The following is a 21615-nucleotide window of genomic DNA, read 5'->3' as shown; positions in this document are numbered from 1 at the left end:
TATGTGATTTCCAAGGCATAAATCACTTTTCAAAGGGTAATATAATAAACTTAACTCATGTTTTGCATTAAATCAAAAAAATTAACTACATTTAACTAAATTTCTTAAACACCGCGTAAACGATTATTTTTTCTTATATTTGTGTCTGGAGGGAGTAATTTTGAGTACGGTGTCAAAATAGTGCGAATTTAACAAACTTTAATTCATCTAGCATAATTTGCTTGTGGCGGAGTGATTTGAGTAGTGTAGGGTTTGTAGTGTGGATTGATTAGTGATGTGATGAGGTGAAAAATTGGACAATTAGAGCTTTCAATTTAAACATTTATGGTTAAATCATAGAGAAACCAAAATTTTATTTATTGCTCGTTTGGTCAGCTTTTTTTTAAAGCTTATGCAAACAGCTTATGCAATTTTTATATATTATTATAAGTTTGTCAAGCATAAAACATAATTTATATTGCATAAGCTGTTTGTATAAGCTCTAAAAAAAATTGGATCAAACAAACCCTTAATAAAAGACATCAATTTGTTAGCTGAAGTCTAGAAATAGAGTTGGATTATAAGATAAAATTTGAAAGAAAATAAAGAGATAAAAACGAGAGATGGGTGAGGGAGAAGATAATTATTTGGCCAAAGGGATACCACCATTTTTGGGTTGTGAAATACAACTTGTAACACGTTATACCTCTAAAGTTAACCAGCTAAACATAAACACACAAAAACCAGTTTTTCAAGATGCAAGGGACACGATTTGAAATTAGTTCAAATATACACAAACATATGCACACCATTGCAATAGATAATTGGACCACACTCAAATTGTAAAACTTGAATTTATTAGGTATATATGCCTTTAATGATTTAGGCTTTATATCAAATAATTTAATATTCTAACAATAATCTTAGCAATTTGATCGACAATATCAACATATTTTGGGAGCAAAGAAGTATCATGAAAAGGAGGGTCACTTGGCAAGTTCCCTGAAATACATAAAAACATAAAAAATGAGATATCATTAGCATCATCATGAGCAAATTTATAGTCTCTCTTCTTCAAGGCATCTTGAGCAGCCCCAATTGCACCAAGGGCACCCAAATCTCCAAAATTGAATAAACAACCTTTATAATGTGTAGTTGCCGCAACATTACTTCCACTTTGTTTAATTAGCTCTTTGATTTGATTCATGGTGTTTGTCACATTGGTATGAACCACACTAAGGGTGTATTCTGCAAGGCTAGCGAGATCGCCGCTTCCGCCGCCGGGCTTTGATTTGAGAAGAGTTGAACAAAATGAAGGGTTTGTAGCATTCTTACAAATAGTATCCACATCAACAAATTTAACCGAATAACAAGATGTAACAAATAAAAGAAAAATCACCAATGAAAAAGGAAAATTAACCATTTTTTCTTAGTTTCACTCCTTATGAGCCGGTTTTATATATATTGTTCGTATTCCTGTGAAAACTAGGTTATAATATATTAATATCTCAGTATTAAATGTTTTGATTGGATTCATTGAGTAATAATCGAAACTTAAGCATTTTAATTTATAATTGGATCTTTTGACTTAAATAATGAATCAAGATTTTGGAATAAAAATAATGGGTCAGATTATTTCCAAAAATAAAAACATTTTGTATATTAATTCCAAAACTAAAGCGTTTTGATTTTTTTCCCAAACTAGGTACAAACCCGTGGACGCACGGGACGCGCCTTCGGCGCGTTATATTGTCGGGGCGTTAGGTCGTAAGGGGTCTTCGGCGACATTTTAATTTATAAATTGGATCTTTTGACTTAAATAATGAATTAAGATTTTGGAATAAAAATAATGGTCAGATTATTTCCAAAAATACAAACACTTTGTATATTAATTCCAAAACTAAAACGTTTTGATTTTTTTCCAAACTAGGTACAAACCCGTGCGTACGCACGGGAAGCGCCTTCGGCGCGTTATATTGCGTCGGGGCGTTAGGTCGTAAGGGGTCTTCGGCGCGTTAAAAAGTTGGTTTCAACGAAATTAATTTTATAAATAGAAAGAATTAGTTGATTTAAATTGTTGTGTTATAATTAATTGACACAACGATCAATTTAATTACTTTATTAAAAAGCGTATCACTGAAACAAAAGTTCAAAATATTGTTGCTTAACTAATAAATATGATCGTTTTAAATTTTTTTTAATAGTTAAAATTGTTAATTTCTTTATCGTTAAACATGAAGAAGAAGGGGTGCAATGTATTTTTTTATAAGCAAGAAGGAGTGTGATATTACCAATTTTGTTTCTTCTTGTTGCAAGAGAGAGGAGTGAGACTTTAACCACAACAACTCACGTCATGTGAGAAATTTTAATCTTATAATAAAAAGTCAGATTTTGACTATATATGTCATCATATTTCAATTCTAGTTTATAATATTACATTTATATATATGTGAAAAACTTATGTAGACTAATAAATTTAAACTACTTAAAAAGTTAATAAATTTATAATTTAATCAAAGTACAAATTTTAATATGTAAATAATTATAGTAGTAAAAATATTATTCATATTAACTAAAAAGGCCTAGTAGATTAAAAGATTTTAATGACCTGCAACATGACCTATTTAACTAAATAGACTTATAAATATATCTTGGCCTGAGTCTATGCTATGCCATAGCCCCGTGTAGAGCTGGGTATACGGACCAAGGTCCGCGGGCCGACCCGTTTAAGCCGCAGCCCGCACGGACTTAAGACCAAATTTTTTTGGCCCGTTTACATTTTTGCCCGTGTGGGTTGGACCGTTAAAATCGCGGGTTATGCGGGTTAAATCCGCAGGTTTGCGGGATAACCCGTGGCCCGCCTGCTTTTTTTTATATAATTAATTACAAAATTTATCAGATATAAATAACTTGGTCCATGTCCAAATTCAACTTTTTTAACAGAGAAAAAAAAAAAAAGACTTAGTTTAAATCCTAATTATAAAAAGCAACAACACACTCCAATTTTAATCAAGTAGACAACAACACAAAACACCAGGTTTCACTATCTTTTACTTTGTCTTAGTTGTATATACATTTGCTAGTATTTAAAAGATATATGTCCAAATGGGTAGTTATTTTTCTTGAGGGTATTTTCCGCTATTATATTTTGAATAATTTGGTTACCTTGATGTGATTTAGTTAAGTTTAATCTGTTAATCTTTTTATGCTTTTTTGGGTACATGTAGAAAGTTTTTCTCACTAAAATGGACGGTAAAAAAATGACGATAAGAATCAGTTGAATTTGATTTTAGTTGCATTACTTACAAAGAGAATATAGATAAACTCAATGATATCACAAACTTTATTTATTTTTATTTGTTAGTTACAATTTATATGTTATAACATAAAATTATTAATAATATATTTTTTTTAAGCTTTCATTATATCAATATTTTACTAATTTAGTTTATGTTTTGAAAAAAATGATTTTTTATTTTTTTTGGTAATAGTCCGCGGGTTAACCGTTTAACCCGCGGGCTTATGCGGACCGGACTCGGGCTTAATATTATAACTCGTTTATATTTGCCGACGGGCTTGTTCGCCCCGTTTAATATGCGGGTTTATGCGGGGCGGGTTAAACGGGACGGGCTAGCCCGCATACCCAGCTCTAGCCCCGTGTAGGTATATCGAGGTCTTATATTAATTATGACATCGGCATATTCCCAAATTTCTTTTTATATTATCAAATAATTTTTTATATTATTAACTTATGTGTATATTAATTTTTTAAAATTGTTTTATCAAGAATTTTTTTTTCTGTATATGATAAATATTTTAAATTATTTTTATAGTTAAAATTGTTAATTTCTTTATCGTTAAGCATGAAGGAGAAGGAGTGCGATGTGTTTTTTTAGCAAGAAGGAGTGTGATGTTATCAATTTTGATTTTTCCTGTTGCAAGAGAGAGGAGTAGTATATATTACAAAAGTGTTTTAGAGTGAGACTTTGACCGCAACAACTCACATCATGTGGGAAATTTTAATCTTATCATAAAAGTCATATTTTTAAGATATATGTCATCATATTTCAATTCTAGTTTATAATAATATATTTATATGTGTGAAAAACTTATGTAGATTAATAAACTTAAGCGACTGAAAAAGTTAATAAATTTATAATGTAATCAAAGTACAAATTTTAATATATAAATAATTATAGTACTAAAAATATTATTCATATTAACTTAAATAGGTCGGCCTAGTAGGCTAAAATACTTTTTTAATGGCCTGCAGCCTGATCTATTTAACTAAATAGACTATAAAAATATCTTGGCCTGAGGCTATGCTAAGCCATAGGCCCGTGTAAGTATATTGAGAGCTTATATTAATTACGACATCGACATATTGCCAAATTTCTTTTTATATTATCAAATAACTTTTTATAAAATAATTCTTTCTTTTTATATTATTAACTTATGTGTATATTCGTTTTTTTTTAAATTGTTTTATCAAGAACAAATTTTCTGTGTATGATAAATATTTTAAATTTTTTTAATAGTTAAAATTGATAAATACTTATGTGTACGAAACGCAAAATCGATAAAAGATGAAAAAATAGAAAGGTTTTGCAAGACTGGTTTAGTAAATAAGCATCAATGGTACGATAAATATGCAAAAACTTGTTCTTTGAATAACAACTTACCATTTCGGCTAGCTTCAATCTTTGGCCTTCATGAGAAACTTTTCATCGGCAGAAACTTGTTCCCTTCCCTTTTCCCATTAATCTGGAAGGAATATAAGTTAAAATGGAAGCAATATGAGTCAAAAACAGGATTAAAAGGAAGAAGAGATGTAAATTTTTCACAAAGAATATCCAATAACATTTCATCAAACACATTGTGTGCATATGATAGAAGATTATGGAGTAATTAGTTAAATAATTATGAGTAGTAGTTTATTAAATAATTTAGATATTAATGAGACATAGTATTTATATTATTAGTTGGTCATCTATGCTATTGAGTTTTGTTTGGTTGGGCTTTATGCTCTAGGCCCATTAAGAGTCTTATATATATGTAGTGTTCTTATCAATTTGGAATCAATCAATGAAATGAATCAATTTATCTTTTATTTTATTTATCTTTATTTATTGCTTTTCTTAGGTTTAACTTAGTTATAGTTTGATAGAGCTTCAACTCTCTATCAATTGGTGCTTTCATACCATGAACTTAGTCTCTCCCATGACTAATGCTCCATCGTACTCTCCTTCATGTCACCCAAACACCATTTCACCTCCCTTTCCAACCTTTCCTTCATATCCTTATCACACCCACACACCATTTTACCCAGACACCATTTCACCTCAGCCCCCACCCAACACCTACCCTTCATCTTTTAACCCATATAACAAAACAACAAAAATTCCAACACAAACAAAGAAACAAATAAGAGGATTTTGTAGTAGAAAATTTTACAATAAAGTAAGGAAGATTTTGAAAACAATGAAGGAGAAGAAATCACAAATTTTACATAGACAAAGATGATTATAGAAGAAAATCACTAATCCATTCCTTCCTTGTATTCTTCTTCTGCGGAGATCTTCTTCTTTCTCCCTGCTTCGACCGTTGTTGTTTTCTTTCTCGTCACTGTTTGAGCGTTTTAGTGTGAGAGACAGCGCAAAAGAAAGAATGAAGAATGAGAAGTGAGAAGAAAGAGAGAGATGTGTATACCGTATTAGAAAATCAAATATCCAAGTACTTCTTCTCCTTCTCTGATGGATTTTCTTCTTCTTTCTCTCATGTAGAACAAAGTTTTGATTTCTTCAACACAAAATAAAGCAGAAAAAAATGAAACAACAAATCATCAAACAAACTTAGTTTTATAAAAAAAACAAACAAAAATAATGAAAAAAATGAAGAAATACTCGTTTTTTTTTTATGGAGAGAGAGAGAGAGATTTGAGTTAGATTTCAAATTAAAGTGCTTTGGACAATGTGCATTATGTGAAATTACCAAATTGGTGAGTGTGTTGCCCTTATAGATTGAAACCATTTTTGTAGTAGCAAAGGGCGAAATTGTCATACACATAAAAGTTTGTCTTAGATAAATTAGAGAACTTTCATCAAAATTATCCCATTTTACCCCAATTGAAGGAGCAAACAAAAACGAAAAAAATGAGACTAAAGGACAAAAAGGGTTTTTAAGCATCATCTTTCTTTCTTAGATTACTAGTAGATTCACCATCCCTTTACTTTTTTCCTAAGTAACATTAATTACTTTATTCAAAATCAAGTCATCTGAGTTAGTATAGTGAGAGATTTGCATAATATTAACGATCATGATCATCAACTTCATTGCGTAATTATCTATTTCTATAATATATTAAAATCGATTACCACAAAATTTACTAATTTATCCTTATTAGTACCACATTGCAACTTTTGTATCCTTTATTGTAATTTTAATAAAAAATATATATATAAAAAATATAAGATAAATATAATAAAAAATTATATACTTTCTCGGTGCCGGGTTTCAAATAGGAATAAAAAAAATGATATACTTAAAATAAGAATAAAACAGATTATAGATAGCAACAAAACAGAATAATCTATACGCATAAAAATAACAACAAAACAGATTATTACGAACAAACTTAAACAAGAAAAGAGACGTAAACAATACTAGTTTAAAGACCTGTGTATTTGTACGGATCTATTTCCTTTTATTGATATTTAAGTTTGTCATTATTTTTTTGTAAACCAAAAATATCCTCCTCACGCAATTGCGAAGACTACTCCATTGAGATCCATATAAGGATTGACCTCAAGGTAACTGAAGATAAGTATTAAATAAAAGCTGACATGGTAACGCCACGTGGACTTCCGTTAGTCAACCGTTAATTGATTTAATATTTTGGACTAAAATCAAAACTGAAAATTAATTGAGCATAAAAACGAGTGATTATAAAATATAGAGACAAAAATCAAAACTCAAGTAGCACCGAAAACATAATTTACCCTTTCTTTTTCTAATTTTTTTTTTCCTTTTCTTTTTCCATTGGATCTGTTGAACCTACAAACCTAATGACCCATTCCCAAATCTTCTCTCCCGTTTTCTCGGCGGAAAATGGCAATTCCGTACTTACAAACAAACTCGTCAACACCGAGTCACCAACTCACCCCCATACTCCTGTGATAATGATATCACCAAATCGTCGACTCGGTGTACCGAGTTACCAGTGGGGCAGCAAATCGTTGCACAGTGTTGCTGCTGCTGACGCTTCTTCTGATTCCTAACTCTACCAAATAGTAAGGTCAGTTACTCTGTTAAAAGTTAAAACCAGTTTGAAATTTCAACAAAATGAATTTTAAAACCATTTCAATTAAACACAAACTTTTCATATCGAAATTGTTATTATAAAGCTGCTGTACACGATTCATTTTGTTTGCTCTATCTTGGTATTGTATTGTATTGTATTGTACTCTAGCACTCAGTTTTACTTTTACAGGTCGTTGTTAGTTAGTTATATACTTATATCTAACTCGGGTGGGATGGATAGCTCAACTGGTGGAACTAGTTGAGCTAAGGGTCAAAGGAGTTGGAGGTCAGGGTTCAAGTCGGTGTAAAATAACTAACATAAGAATTAACATACTAACAATTTGCCATTAAAAAAAAAATACTTATATGTAACTCTGTTAGTAATTAATAAAAGATTGACAGGGCAGAGGACCATGAACTACGTACTATCTCCGGTCTTTTTTATAAGAAACGGTCGACGCTTTAGGTTAATTGAATAACTGATATTCAACGAGCCTAAAAAGTGAGTTGTTTTGTTGGCGGATACCTCTCTGGGGTTTAAAATAAGGAGGGGGGAGCCATTTAGAATGGTAGAAAAAGAGACAGATTGCACACAATTCGTTATCAGAAGCCAAAGTATTTTTTTTTTTTTAAAAAGGACCATTCTACTTCATAGTAAGCCTTGGACATATTAAGTTATAACCCAACATGACCTTTTTTTTACCTTTTGAAGATTTCATTTAATGAAACTTTTCAAAAGCAATAATAATATTATCAGTAATGATCCTATTTGAAACAAAATCACTTTGGAAGGGGCCTATGAGTTGAGGAAGCATACCTTTGAGTCTATTGGCAACGGTCTTAGCAATAATCTTGTAAGTAACATTACAAAGAGGGAAAGAAGGAAAAAAAGTATTGGCGCTAGTTTGGCATATGGTAGTGTGGTCAATATGGTTAGCTAGAAATGAGCTCATATTCTTTAATAATAAACTAACAGTAGAGGAATTGGTTGAAGGTATTATTAAGAGAGAAGATCATGGGAATTTTGGTGAGAAAAGAGGGAATCCCTTGCCTATTTTATGAATGGCTAGTGGATCCATTAGATTGTATTCTAGGTGATTGTAATTATATTTTGATGGGGGATGCTTTTTTGGGTTTGAGTACTACTTGTACTTCCTCCATAGCTATGGGCTAGTACCTTCTTGTACTCGTTTCCATCTTTTGAATTTATAATATATATCTTTGTGCTGTTAAAAGGTAAAAACTAATAAAAGAGATATCAGAGACACCATTAATAATATTAAGAACCATGCTAGTGATATCCTTACCCACAATAGACCGATAATTTTGGTAAAAGTAAGCAGTTAAACCATGTGGACCAGGAGCAGAGTTGGGTTTCATTGACTTGATGGCAGCTTCAACTACGTAGGAGGCTTCTTCAATATTGATAGGATTGCTGGTAGCACAGAGGTTTCAAAAGTAATTGTTGGGCAAGTTTCCTATAAGCCATCCAAGTCTTCAACCAAGTTACCATTATCATCTTGAAGCCCTACCCAGTGATGTAATTTCTAGTTTTCCTTTTAGAGACTTTTTGGTGAAAAAATCTAGTATTTTTGTCCCAATTTTTGAGCCAAGAGACTTTAGCTCTTTGGTTCCACCAGCCTTCTTCCATCTCAAGTACCTTGTCCAATTCATTTTAAAGATCCTTAATTTAATTTATAATACTAGAAATCCAAGGTTTAACTTGAAGGTTGCTGATCTTATTTTTGATATCTTTAATCTTGTTAGGATTTATACCCATGTTGTTCAAACCCCATTTATGAAGATTGTTGGGACAATTTTAAATTCTGACATCTATATCGAGGTTGGGGTTTTTAATCCAGCTATCATAAGATCCTCTCCTCGCAGTTCTTGTCCTTAACCCAAATTTGCTCAAATCTTTTGGGTTTGGGTCTGAAATAGCTGCATAAAATATTAGGCATAAATAATAAAATATTGGCATGTGATCAGAAGCATATCTAGTTAGATGAGACACCTTAACATAATTGTAATAAGATATCCAATCATTATTAGCTAAAAATCTATGAAGTTTGGCTTTGATGGTTTTTTGTTCTTGTTTGTTAGATCAAGTGAGAGGATCACCGCCAAAGCCAAGATCATTAAGGCAACAAACCTGCAAACAGTGTCTAAACCTGTCAATGTGCTGCTGGTCATACTTATTTCCCCCAAACTTATCACCATGGGAAGTTATCAAGTTAAAATCACCATAAATGATCCGTTTATTTTTATTGGAATTGTAAGTGTAAAGATCATTAATAATAGAGCAGATTTGAAGTAACTGTCATAGATCAGAAAAGCCATAAAAACCTGTTGCCTCTCCATCTATCATTATCAGTGTTAGAAGTAACTGTCATATATAATAAATTAGGACTTTTATCATAAATTTCAATAGTAACAGAATTATTCCAGAAACAAGCAAAGGCCACCAGCTCTACCATTACCACTGATATCACAGCTGTAAGCCACAAAATTATTCATACCAACCTATGTTCCTGATATGGAACATTTCATTTTCTTTAATTTTTGTTTCACAAAGGAAGATCATGTCCCAGGTTTCTTAAGATTGATCAGGTTCTTCAGAGGTCTAACTGTACAAGGGGTACCAAGTCCTCAACAGTTCCACGAAAGAATTTTCATATCATTCCTGTTCTAGCAGGCCTGCCGTTCTATTGAGGTTATGTTGATCCATGTCCGTTATAGCTAATTCATCTATCTTCTTTCTTTTGTGATTTTGTTCTTATTCTGCATGCATTTGTTGTATCTATTCTGCCACGGTGCTTGGTTCAGGGTGTATTTTGCCTGATTTGTTCTTGGAAACTTCCTGCATATTTAATTTAGCAAAATTTTCCAAAAAGCTACTAGAGAATTAAGGCTGTTAGAGGGTATTAAATTATGTGAATTCTGTGTGTCTAACCAGATCACACACACTGTGTATTTATAACGTAGATACAATAAATACAAGGAAGCCTAGGTGGTTGGGGAGACTAGGACTATTAATAACTAATCTAGGAAGATGTAAAGTACATAGAGTATCTACATATTTTTTTGATTCTAACACTCCTCCTCAAGCTGGAGCATACATGTCGTATGCACCAAGCTTGTTACAAATAGATTCAACCCGAGGTCCTGTAAGGGACTTAGTAAATATGTCAGCTAATTGATCATTTGAACCAACAAAATCAGTTACAATTTCTCCTGAAAGAACTTTATCTCGTACAAAGTGACAATCGATCTCTATATGTTTAGTTCTTTCATGAAAAACCAGGTTGGAGGCAATATGTAGTGCAGCTTGGTTGTCACAAATTAATTTCATTGTTTTGACATCTCCTAATTTGAGTTGTTGGAGTAATTGTCTTAGCCACGTAAGTTCACAAGCTGCTGCGGTCATAGCATGATATTCTGCTTCTGCACTCAACCTTGCAACTATGTTTTGTTTCTTGCTCTGCCATGAGATCAAATTTCCTCCAATGAGGACACAATACCCTGAAGTGGATCTTCTATCTGCTGGTGAACCTGCCCAATCAGCATCAGAATAACCCACAACTTGGGTGTTGCCCTTGTTTTCATAAAGTAATCCTTTACCTGGTACACTCTTTATATACTTAAGAATGCGAATCACAGCGTTCCAATGTTCATCACATGGAGCATTTAGAAATTGGCTAACCACACTAACATCAAAAGTAATGTCCGGTCTTGTCACTGTGAGGTAATTAAGTTTGCCAACTAGACGACGATATCTACCAGGGTCTTTCAATGGCTGTCCTGTTAAGCTGTCCAAGGTAAACGGCCGTACGTGTCACGGTAACGACACCATCATATGTGCCACAGTCAGATCGACCAGTCCCCGAAGTGTCTCCATCAACCACTGTCTCACGCGCCGTCCTGCACTCTCTCACATGCCGTCACATGCGTTTCTGAATCTCTCAGTCTTGCCGGAGCGTGAAGGCCACACACCACTGTACAGTCCTCTGACGAGTCCGCCGTTGGTTCTGTTAGACTCGCCTCCCCTTCTTAGTTCATTGGGACCACTTCCAGTTCGTGGATCCCACGTTTAAGGTGTGTTCCAGTGGTTTCTTTTCTGTTTAATAACTTCTGTATTGTTGTGAACGCATCCACATGGCTTTTCTGCAGTGTTTTGGTTGATGTCCCCAATGTCTATGGGCTTTGATACTAGGCCCAAATCAAGGATATGGAGGGTTTACAAGAGAAAGAAAGGGAAAGTCATAGAAAATAATGACGTGGCCAAGTGATGCATGATGTGCACGGTTTATAGCTATATAAGTGGTGTTAGTGAGATAGAATAATCATCTGACCCAATCATTGCAACTTTGTTTGGATGCAGTTCATGAAAGTTTATTATGGTTCCAATACTAGTTGGTTTGATTTTCTCTTTTAAAGGGTATATTTATATCAAGCTTAATGCTTGTAAGCTATAGCTTGAGGGTGAGTGTTAGAATATTAGAAAATATCTTATAATATATGAATAAGATTTAAATTATATTCTGTAGAGTAAACATCTCTGATTAGGTTTGTTGGTTCTTATCCTTAGTTTAGTTGTAGATTTAAATGCAATCACTTGGTTATAGTAGTATATCAAGTGAGTGTCAAGCTACTATTAAGTCATTATCAATAATATTCAAAGTTCTTGTTATTCTCTCTTCCTTTTACCTAAAATCTCACAAATTCAATAAGTATCTTTGATTTGGTTGTTGATGACAATGAACAATTTGAACATGGAAGTTGATGTGGTAGGGAACCTCCTTTATTTTCAATTTTATTTTGTGACTTATGTTCATTTTATGCAGCCCTGTTCCTCTTATAAAGAATAAGAAGATGGAAATTATACCACCGTATTACAACCATGTAAAGCAATCACATTCAACAATGCCATATAATTTGTAAAAAGAGGTAAGGTTATACTTGGGTGATAATTCATTCTTCTCCCCTTATTCAAATAAATAGTACATATGCTTACCATGCATTCTACAAAACCAAAAAGAGAAATTAATGGAAGTCTAGAAGTTTGACACAAAATTACAACTGTTTGTTCTTTGTTTATTCCCGATATCATTTCTTCTTACTTAATCCCCTAATATAAACAGGGTTATGTGCAAATGTGACCTGCCGGTCGGGTTCACAGGCCTACTATAGATGTTTACTCCTACAGCAACTGCCACAAAAACCCAAATGCATGAGATAGCAGTCAGTGCAGTGCAGCCATGAGACCGGCACATCTTGCAGGTCCTTTTTTGTTAACTTTGTTTCTAGTCTGAGCATAAAACAAGTGACTCGGAGATAATTTTCATTTTAAATCTTTTATCTTGGGGAAAGTATATGTATATTGACTTACCAATGCTCTCCTTCCACTTATAGTTTTCTAGCACTCTGATACAACTGCCTGGTTTGAAACTCTTGGATTGGAATTATCTCCCAACAAAGAGACGGAGAAGAAAAGCAACTCCTTTCGCGTAAAGGTTGCGGTGGACTCACAGCTGCTGGTACAACTTTCTTCAATAGAGAAACATGCAAAACCGGATGGATCCTACTCTGGAGGTAAGTCCAATTGATAAGCTACTTACTTGCCCAATGCACTTTACAATCTTGTAAGGATCATTAAATCTTATACAATCTTGTATAAATCACATTCACCGTGAAGCAAACACTTGTGCCGATGCTCTTGCTTTAAGGGATCATCAAGTGGATTTTTCCTTCTCTATTTTAGATGTTATTCATCCTAGTATTAATTTACTTATTGATGAAGACTTAAGGGGATCTTGTTCCACTATAGTCGGTCCTTAGTTTTTGTTTTGTCTTCCTTCTCGTATAAAAAATAAAATAAAATCTTGGACCCAATTTTTCATTGATCTCTTTAACCAAATATTTCAAGCTCTGCCACTGGAATTTTACATAAAGCCGTTCACCAACTGCATAGGCTTTGTACAAAATCCTAAGAAATATCAGCCCAAGTATAAGTTGGAATTGAAAGTGGTTGTAAAAGATCCCGTAGACTGCATGTTTGATATATATTCTGCTGGCAAACTTCACAATTAGCTACAAAGTACAAACTGTTGAAATATTCTTCTGCATGCCTTTTAATGAACTAAGGCACCCAACCTTTTATTAGTTCTGACCACCATTGAAACCAATTTAGAACTTTACCCTCCATTGCAACCATGTCTGTCTGAAGTCGTTCTCCATTCGTGACTCCTTTCAATTCAAAATAAGGCTCAATTTTATTTGTGCAACCAAATGTGCCATCCCCTGAGTAGAGGTGTATTAGAATTTGGGAGGCCTATACTCAACCACAAAAGCTAGCTTGAGAGTTGAGGTTTGCACTACTATTATAAAGGCTATCTATGCCATATCTCTAGCCAATGTGGGACTTCTAACAAGGTATTTCCAATTTCCTCCTGTTCCATGCGACTCAGCATATGCTTCATGTGACCATATTCACTGCCTATATTGCAGTACCCACTGTTACACTGAATTTCAGTTCAGCGCTTCCAAAATTTCTGCCAACTGCCTTCTGTTTTCAGCCTTGTCTTCCTTCAAGAAGGCCTCTAATTTTCAAACGCATGTTCCGGGGCCTTAATACGTGCCTCCATCCTTGTATGAACTATGAAAAATGTGACCCTAATCCGTTCATTTTTTCAACAACTCAAAGCCAACCACAAACCGTTTGCATCAAACAAGATGGGCAGGGTTTTGAACACCATTGCTAAAGTCTTACTTACGAACATTTGACAGCCTGACTCAAAAACTCACACCCGGTTCAACTTGATCCGTATTGTTAATCAATAATATAACACAACATGAGCCTTTATTAAAACCCTAAGCCTCTGTATTCTTTTTCTTAGAATTGAGTATTGGGCCTAACTCATCCTTACAAAACCGGCTTGTAAGGTGAGGATTGCCTCTAGTATATAAACACTTAGTCAGGCCATATCGCAACCGATGTGGGACTTCTTAACACCCCCGCTCGCGCCAAGCGCTATGGGCTTGAGGCGCGGATATGAATGGTGGAGGGCCCGATCAGAAACCTGATTGCAGGCGGCCCGACGAAGTGGCCCAGCGAATCGTGGATAGGCTCTGATACCATCTTAAATATGCTTGGATCTCATCCCCAAAAGCTAGCTCAAAGGGTGAGGTTGCCCTCACATATTTATACACTTAACCGCCCGGGAACCTAAGCAATGTGGGACTTCAAACAAACTCCAACAACACAACAACATATTCAACACCCACCCTCACGCCTAGCGTGGTCCTGGGTCAAATGCCCACATTGCAGTCCTTAACCCGGCTCCGATACCATGTCAAATAACCAATTATCCCAAAAGCTTAAGCTGTTAGGATATGGTCATATCAATGGTTTTATATTATTTATAACACGCCCCCTCACGCAAGAGCTCACTTGGGCTTGAAGCGTGGATAATGCATAGGCCCACCTACCATATGCTTAAATTCCACTTTTTAATTAGAAAGTGAGGGGAGTGGGGATCGAACCCTAGACCACTTAGTCATAGAGGCTCTGATACCATGTTAAATATGCTTGGATCTCATCCCCAAAAGCTAGCTCAAAGGGTGAGGTTGCCCTCACATATTTATACACTTAACCGCCCGGGAACCTAAGCAATGTGGGACTTCAAACAAACTCCAACAACACAACAACATATTCAACACTTTTCAAGTTAAGAGTATAGAAAGAAAATATTAGTTTTCCAAAGAATACACCAACACAATGTTTTGTATTCTTCGACAATGGAAGAAAAGAGTCCCTATTCGCACTATATGAATCAGGCAAATAAGAGTCTATTGAATTTGACAAAAGGGTGTGTCGTGCTTGGGAACACTTCAAGCGGATATTGAGAGCTCTAATTCAGGACACCCCAAATATTTAATTACACACTAATGAATTTATGACAATTAATTTCTCACACACGGATATGGCTTGAAACATCAATTAAATTATTCTTTTTATGGATTCAATATTTCCAAGTTTATAAATCTCAAAACTCTAATTTCTCATCATCTTCCTCTTCCATCACCCACTGCGCGCGCGCGCACATACACACACATACACCGTCGCAAAAATGGGTCGTGTCAGAACCAAAACTGTGAAGAAATTCTCACGCCAAGTCATCAAACGCTACTAGTACTACTCAAGAAATCCTGTCCTGTTCAGCAGATTCCGTTTGGTCGTGGTGCTGGAAGGAGATTTTGAGATTGAGGTTTAATGTTTTTTTTGTAGAGTATTTTTCGATTTTGTTTTGCTTTTTGATGAATATTGTGTTGTGAGTTTTGGATTTTGAATCTTGTTAAGTTGTTGTTATGGGAAAAAAAAAACTCACTATACTTGGGTGGGTTACAAGTGAATTTGGGAAACCGAATATCATATCAGGATTGTGTCTTCTATCCAACTTTAGAAGGTAAAATTTGAGTTGTTGAATTACTGTCAATCTTGTTTGAGTCTTCTTATATTTGGTGTATATGGTTTTAGTAAAGAATGCATGAGTGATTGTTTATGATATTTTAAATTAACTATAAAAAGTTGTATTTTTGCAACAAGTTTAAGTCATGCATGTTGGAGTATTTTTTATTATTAGGAATATACCCTGAGCTACTGTGTAATTGTATCAGAATGTTGACTCTGGTCAACTCTCTTACATTTCTCACGAATTTTGTTAGAGTTCAGCTAGGATAGCTATATCACCTTGTTAGGACAGCTTAAACTTCTGTTATAGTTAGTATTAGAGATACTAGAAAACCTCCTATGGAATTGTAAGTATTGTGTATTGCAAGTATAGTAGACTGTACATAGCCTAGCGCTGCCCCTGTAAAGTTGTATACAGTGCACCATTAGTAATTAGTAGTGTAGGATGCAAAACTCTTGGCTTCAATCCACATCTTCGAAGGAAATGTTCACATGAGTCATAGGATGCAAAAGCTTGTAGCAAATTTGGGATAAGAGTCATGCTTACTTCTAAAACGCATACCTCGTTGCAACTCAGATCTAAAATTCGAGCCACGACTCTCAAAACAAGCTCAATTTCTGAGTTCCTGCTATGCATTCAAACTTTAGTTGACTCACCCCATGCCATAGGTGAGCCAATTTAAGCAAAAGAACATCTTGATGTAACTCTTGAGGGATTACGTCAAGAATAGGAGTCCACGATCTCTCTCATCAGTGGATGTTTTGGTTCAATGTCAGTTGTTGAGGTTGGAACTCCGCTCTTAGGTCACAAACTGCGTCTTGAACTATTTCGCAAGAAAGAAGCTACTTCAATTAATGTTGCTTCTTCAATTGCATCCAATGCAATGCCTTCAAATCCTGTTGCGATTTCGTCTCCGACTGATACTTCATCCCAAATCTCTGAGGAAACACAAGATTTCAACTATTTGCAATCCTCTAGAGGTTGTGGTGGCCGTGGTGGTCGGAACAGCAGTCGTGGTGGTCATAGTGGTGGCAGAGGTGGATGTAGTTCAGTGTCAAGTCTGCCCCAAAAATGGTCATGAAGTTTGTTTGCTTCCGTTGTTTCAAGAAAGACTATGTTCCTAATCGACCTCTAGATGAATTACCTTGGTACAGTCATCTCACACCTCCAAGGTCTCATCAAAGCTCAATTCCCTCTATGAGATCTCAAATACCAACCATGGCAATACTTTGCTGCAGCTGCTAGGCCTCAACACCATTATCCACTTTATCCTAACTTCTCATTACCACCACCATCACCCGTGCCTATGATGCAGGGAATGCCATCTTATCCTTCTAGTCCTTCACACACATGTCAATCCACAAGCTCTATGTCAACAGTTTCTGATCACCCTCCCTGAACTGGTATCCAGATTCAGGTGCCTCACAGCACAGCATGTCACACCCAATGCCACAAATATTGAACAATGTTCACCCTTTGAGGGGTCATATCTGATATTCATTATCACTGGCCGAGGTTTGTCAGTAGCTTCTTTTGGTTCTGCTATTTTTTCTTCACGTATCAATCTAAAAGTTAACCCAGTCTTAAAAAACTTATTGAATGTTCTTCTCATCACTATTAACCTTCTTAGTGTGTGTCAAATTGCTAATTGAATGTTCCTCTCATCACTAATAACCTTCTTAGTGAGTCGAATTGCTAGAGACAACGCTGTTTACTTTGAGTTCCATCCTAATGTCCACTTTGTCAAATCTGAGGGTTCCAATGAGATTCTTCTCAAGGGAATACTTGATCAGGATGGACTCTACAAGCTTGCTACCCAAGTCTGCACCAAATGCTTCTTTGCACTAGTTCTAGTAATAACTCTCATTTCCTACTGTTGTAAACAATCGCTCATTTGCATCTCGGCATTGTAATATTTCTCAACAATCGTTCATTTCCAAGTTCTGAAATCCAACAGATGGTTCTCAACAATTGTAATATTTCTTGATCTAAAAAAAACATTTCTAATTTTTTAGCACGTTGCTGTCTTGGTAAATCTCATGGATTACCTTCGCATCATTCTACAACCACATACAGTGTAACTTTGGAAGTTATTCATATTGACCTATGGGGTCCTGTCCCGATGTCTTGCACTACTGGTTTGAGCACTACTGGTTTGATGTATTACATCACCTTTGTAGATACTTTCATTTGTTTGACTTGAATTTACCTTCTCAAAAGAAAATCTGATGCCCCTATATTCCAACAGTTTAAAACCATGGTTGAGAATGAATTTCCTCATAAAATGAAAGTTATCCAAACAGTTTGGGAGGTGAATTCAGGTTATTTACCTCCTTTCTTTATCAAAATGGTATTCTGCACCGCGTCATTTTCCCCGCATACCTATAACCAAAATGGCTTAGCAGAGAGGAAACATAGGCAAATAGTGGAACTTGGTCTAACCTTGCTAGCACAATCTTCCATGTTCCGTGTCCTTCAAATATCTGGATAATGCCTTCCTAACTAGTGTCTATCTCATCAACCGTCTCCCCGCTTCTGCTCTGAATTTGGAGGTTCCATACACAACTTTCCAAACAACCTCCCGACTACAAATTTTCTTTGCACATTTGATTGTGCATGCTTTCCATTCTAAAGACCATATAACCATTGCAAACTTGATTTTCATTCTCAAGAATGTCTTTTTCTAGGCTATTCCACATCTCACAAAGGCTATAAATGACTTGCCTCCAATGGCGGCAGAATGTACAAATCCAAATATGTCCTCTTTAATGAACTTAAAAAATTCACCTATCTCACTATGTTTCCTGATCCTTCATCTGCTTCTGAACCTTCACCATTTATTCCAGCTTCAATTCCAATTATTCAACCTATATCACCCAACAGTACCTTCTATACCGGAGTCTGCACAAATTACTTCTTCACATGCACAAATCCCAAGTCTAACAAAAACTTCTACGCCAGAGATCCCAAGTCCCATTATCCCCTCATCCCCTAACCTTTCTACTATCCCAACCATTTCTTATTTTCCTGAAATACTACCTTAACCTATCAACATCACATTCACCCTATGGAAACACATGCCAAAGATGGAATTATCTGTCCAAGATTATTCCCTACATTACAGTTAAAACTGGTCCGAAACTACATTAATTTATTGATTAATACTTTTGATTTTATTGATCAATCAAACTCTTGGAATTATCTTCCAACAGAGAAATTACACATGATTTGTATTTCCCTTTTTTAGAAAAAAATATTTAAAGCATGGCTACTGAATTTGGGATGTAAACTGTAATTATTCTTTGTAAATTAGTCAAAGACCATTTCTTTTATTGTTACTTTTTAAACTATGCCTACTAAAATTAAACTTGAAAAATGTAATTACTCTTAGTAAGCATGGTTAAGCCATTAGCCTACTCTTAGTAAGCATGGTTAAGCCACTATAAGTAGGCAAAGAGATCCATAGTATTTGTATTCAAAACAACGTCCTTTTTATCTTGCCTCTGCTTCTTCTTTAACCTTTGTTGCAATGGCCTCTTCCACATCACTACTCTTCCTTTGCCTCTGCTTCTTCTTTAGAAGTACTTCTTGTGATATGTTAGATACCACACAGCAAGGAAACATTCCATCTTGGGTTAAACTAGCTGACAGGAAGCTGCTACAGGCGAGTGATATGCCTGTCGATGCTGTGGTAGCTCCTGATGGGAGTGGGCATTATACCAAGGTGATGGATGCTGTGTTAGCAGCACCTAATGGTAGCCACATACGCTATATAATACACATTAAGGAAGGAATTTATAATGAGCATGTTGTGATCAGTTCTAACAAGTCAAACCTCATGATGATTGGAGATGGGATGGATGCCACTATCATCTCCGGCGACTTAAGCTCGGGGAGAGATAAGCTGGACACATACTTCACTTCTACCGTTTTTGTTGATGGCCCAGGGTTCATTGCTCGGGACATTACATTTAGGAACACTGCAGGTCCCGAAAATGGTCAAGCAGTGGCACTCTTGTCCAACTCCAACACCTCTGTCTTATACCGATGTGGAATATATGGCTTCCAAGACAGTCTATGCGCGAACAAAGGACTCCAATTCTACAAGGACTGCAAAATCAGTGGTTCGGTGGACTTCATCTTCGGCTATGCTGCTGCGGTGTTCCAAGACTGCAATATATTAGTACGAAAAGGGTCAACCAGCCAGCACACCATCACCGCACACGGAGGACCAGCGAGCCCTGACCAACCATTTGGTTTCTCTTTTCAATTCTGTAACATATCCGCCGATTCTGACCTTCTCCCATTTCTTACGTCCACCCAAACATTCCTCGGCAGGCCGTGGCATCCGTACTCACGTGTGGTTTTCATGGAATGCTACATTAGTGATGTGTTGAGCCCGGAAGGGTGGTTGGAATGGAATGGGACTCCAGTTAATTTGGACACGTTGTATTACGCCGAGTACAATAATCATGGACCCGGAGCTGGAGTAGAAAACCGTGTAAAATGGTCAGGGTACCATGTTTTGACTGATGCTAGCCAGGCTAGTAATTTCACTGTGGCGCAATTGATTTCGGGGGATCAATGGTTACCTGCAACAAGGGTCCCATTCACCCCTGGACTTGGGAATTAGGAGATATTATTATAGAATAAATGTTTAGAGGATCATCCTATCTTTTTATTTTATTTTAATATAGAAGTGAAACTGGTGAAATTATATCACATCACTTGATGTAGAATGTTGGTTTGATGCGATGCTTTCATTGCTATTAATCAATTGGAAATTAATCTGGTTTTTTATGGCTGTTAATTATGCTTGTCGATTTTTATTTTATTTTTTATAACCATGCTGATCGATTTGTGAGTCAGGGAATTTTATTGAATGAGAATGTTTTTGATTTGTCATTTAGAACTGCTTTCACAATGTATCATTTTAAAAACATTCTTGCGTGACAATCTTTTCTGTAAAGATTTGCTTGTTCTGCCAATGTGTTTTTACTAAATGTTGTTTTGTGATGTAGATTATGATTAGATCATTGGTTGTCTCTAACAATGTTGGGTTTGTATTGTTATATTTATCCATGCTCCATCCTTTTTGTGTTTTGTGCATATTTAATTTATTTAACAATGTTTGATGATCATTTGTTTGTATTTGCAGAGAGTTGGAAAAACAAGCACAGTATACAGGCTTAACAAGTCTTTGCTTGTTCTCTTTAGTTCAATACATACATGTTTTGTGGCTACTACTACCCCATATTTGCTTTGTAATTTGAACCTTTGATGATCTGATATCTAAAGTTAGTGTATTTCTGGTATATTTCTATTTCAACTCACTTGATGTAAGATTTTGAAATAATGTTTTTATGAATTATGCATTGCTGTTAATGAATTGGAACTGATTGATAAAGATCTGCTGATTTACATTTTGAATTTTTTTACTTTGTATCCAATTTACTGTTTGTTAAAGTTTGAGGCTTCTGTTATTTTGTCCAACTGTAAATCCATCTCCTTAATATAATCATAATAATTTGTTGATCTGTTAATAGGGGTTTTTTATTGAATGTTTTTAATATCCACCTGTCATTTAGATTTTACTTAATTATATTGATTGATGTATCCAATTGTTGTTTCAATTGGTTTTGGACCTTATTGATCCTTTCCATTGAATTTAATTTACTCACCCATATTTTTGTCTGCTGATTTTGAATAACACCAAATTTTAATTTAGGTGTGTTACCTATATTATCAAGAAATTTGACTATATTATCAAAAATAAATAAATAAATTTGGCTATAATTTAATCGTTATATTCATTCAAAAATCAATTTGGGGCTGTTACTCCTATTTTTCTCTTTCACCAGCACCA

At 35.1% G+C, this 21615-nt stretch overlaps 2 protein-coding genes and 1 long non-coding RNA gene across 6 annotated transcripts; 2 read left to right on the top strand and 1 right to left on the bottom strand.

Moving 5' to 3' along the window:
* Nucleotides 1–868: 868 nt before the first annotated feature.
* Nucleotides 869–1402, bottom strand: LOC123886978 (pectinesterase inhibitor 2-like). Its single transcript, XM_045936239.1, has one exon. It carries the CDS (start codon nt 1400–1402, stop codon nt 869–871), a length of 534 nt encoding a protein of 177 aa, XP_045792195.1.
* Nucleotides 1403–6955: 5553 nt separating this feature from the next.
* On the top strand, nt 6956–21179 carry LOC123883419. Of its 4 annotated transcripts, XR_006800166.1 has the most exons (6): nt 6956–7273; nt 9382–9991; nt 12123–12225; nt 12420–12558; nt 12691–12870; nt 20908–21159. It is a non-coding gene; the product is annotated as an uncharacterized LOC123883419 (long non-coding RNA). The 4 variants fall into 4 exon arrangements; XR_006800168.1 differs by having other exon boundaries at nt 9382–12225; nt 20908–21179; XR_006800169.1 differs by lacking the exon at nt 9382–9991 and having other exon boundaries at nt 6961–7268.
* On the top strand, nt 12883–20871 carry LOC123883418 (pectinesterase/pectinesterase inhibitor PPE8B-like). The gene has a single exon (XM_045932213.1). It carries the CDS (start codon nt 19279–19281, stop codon nt 20380–20382), a length of 1104 nt encoding a protein of 367 aa, XP_045788169.1. The 5' UTR covers nt 12883–19278; the 3' UTR covers nt 20383–20871.
* Nucleotides 21180–21615: the final 436 nt, after the last annotated feature.

The sequence above is a fragment of the Trifolium pratense genome, linkage group LG5, assembly GCF_020283565.1.
Source record: "Trifolium pratense cultivar HEN17-A07 linkage group LG5, ARS_RC_1.1, whole genome shotgun sequence".
NCBI lineage: Eukaryota > Viridiplantae > Streptophyta > Magnoliopsida > Fabales > Fabaceae > Trifolium > Trifolium pratense.
The sequence above is the reverse complement of the archived record's forward strand: the minus strand, read 5'-3'. Positions and strand labels throughout refer to the sequence as shown.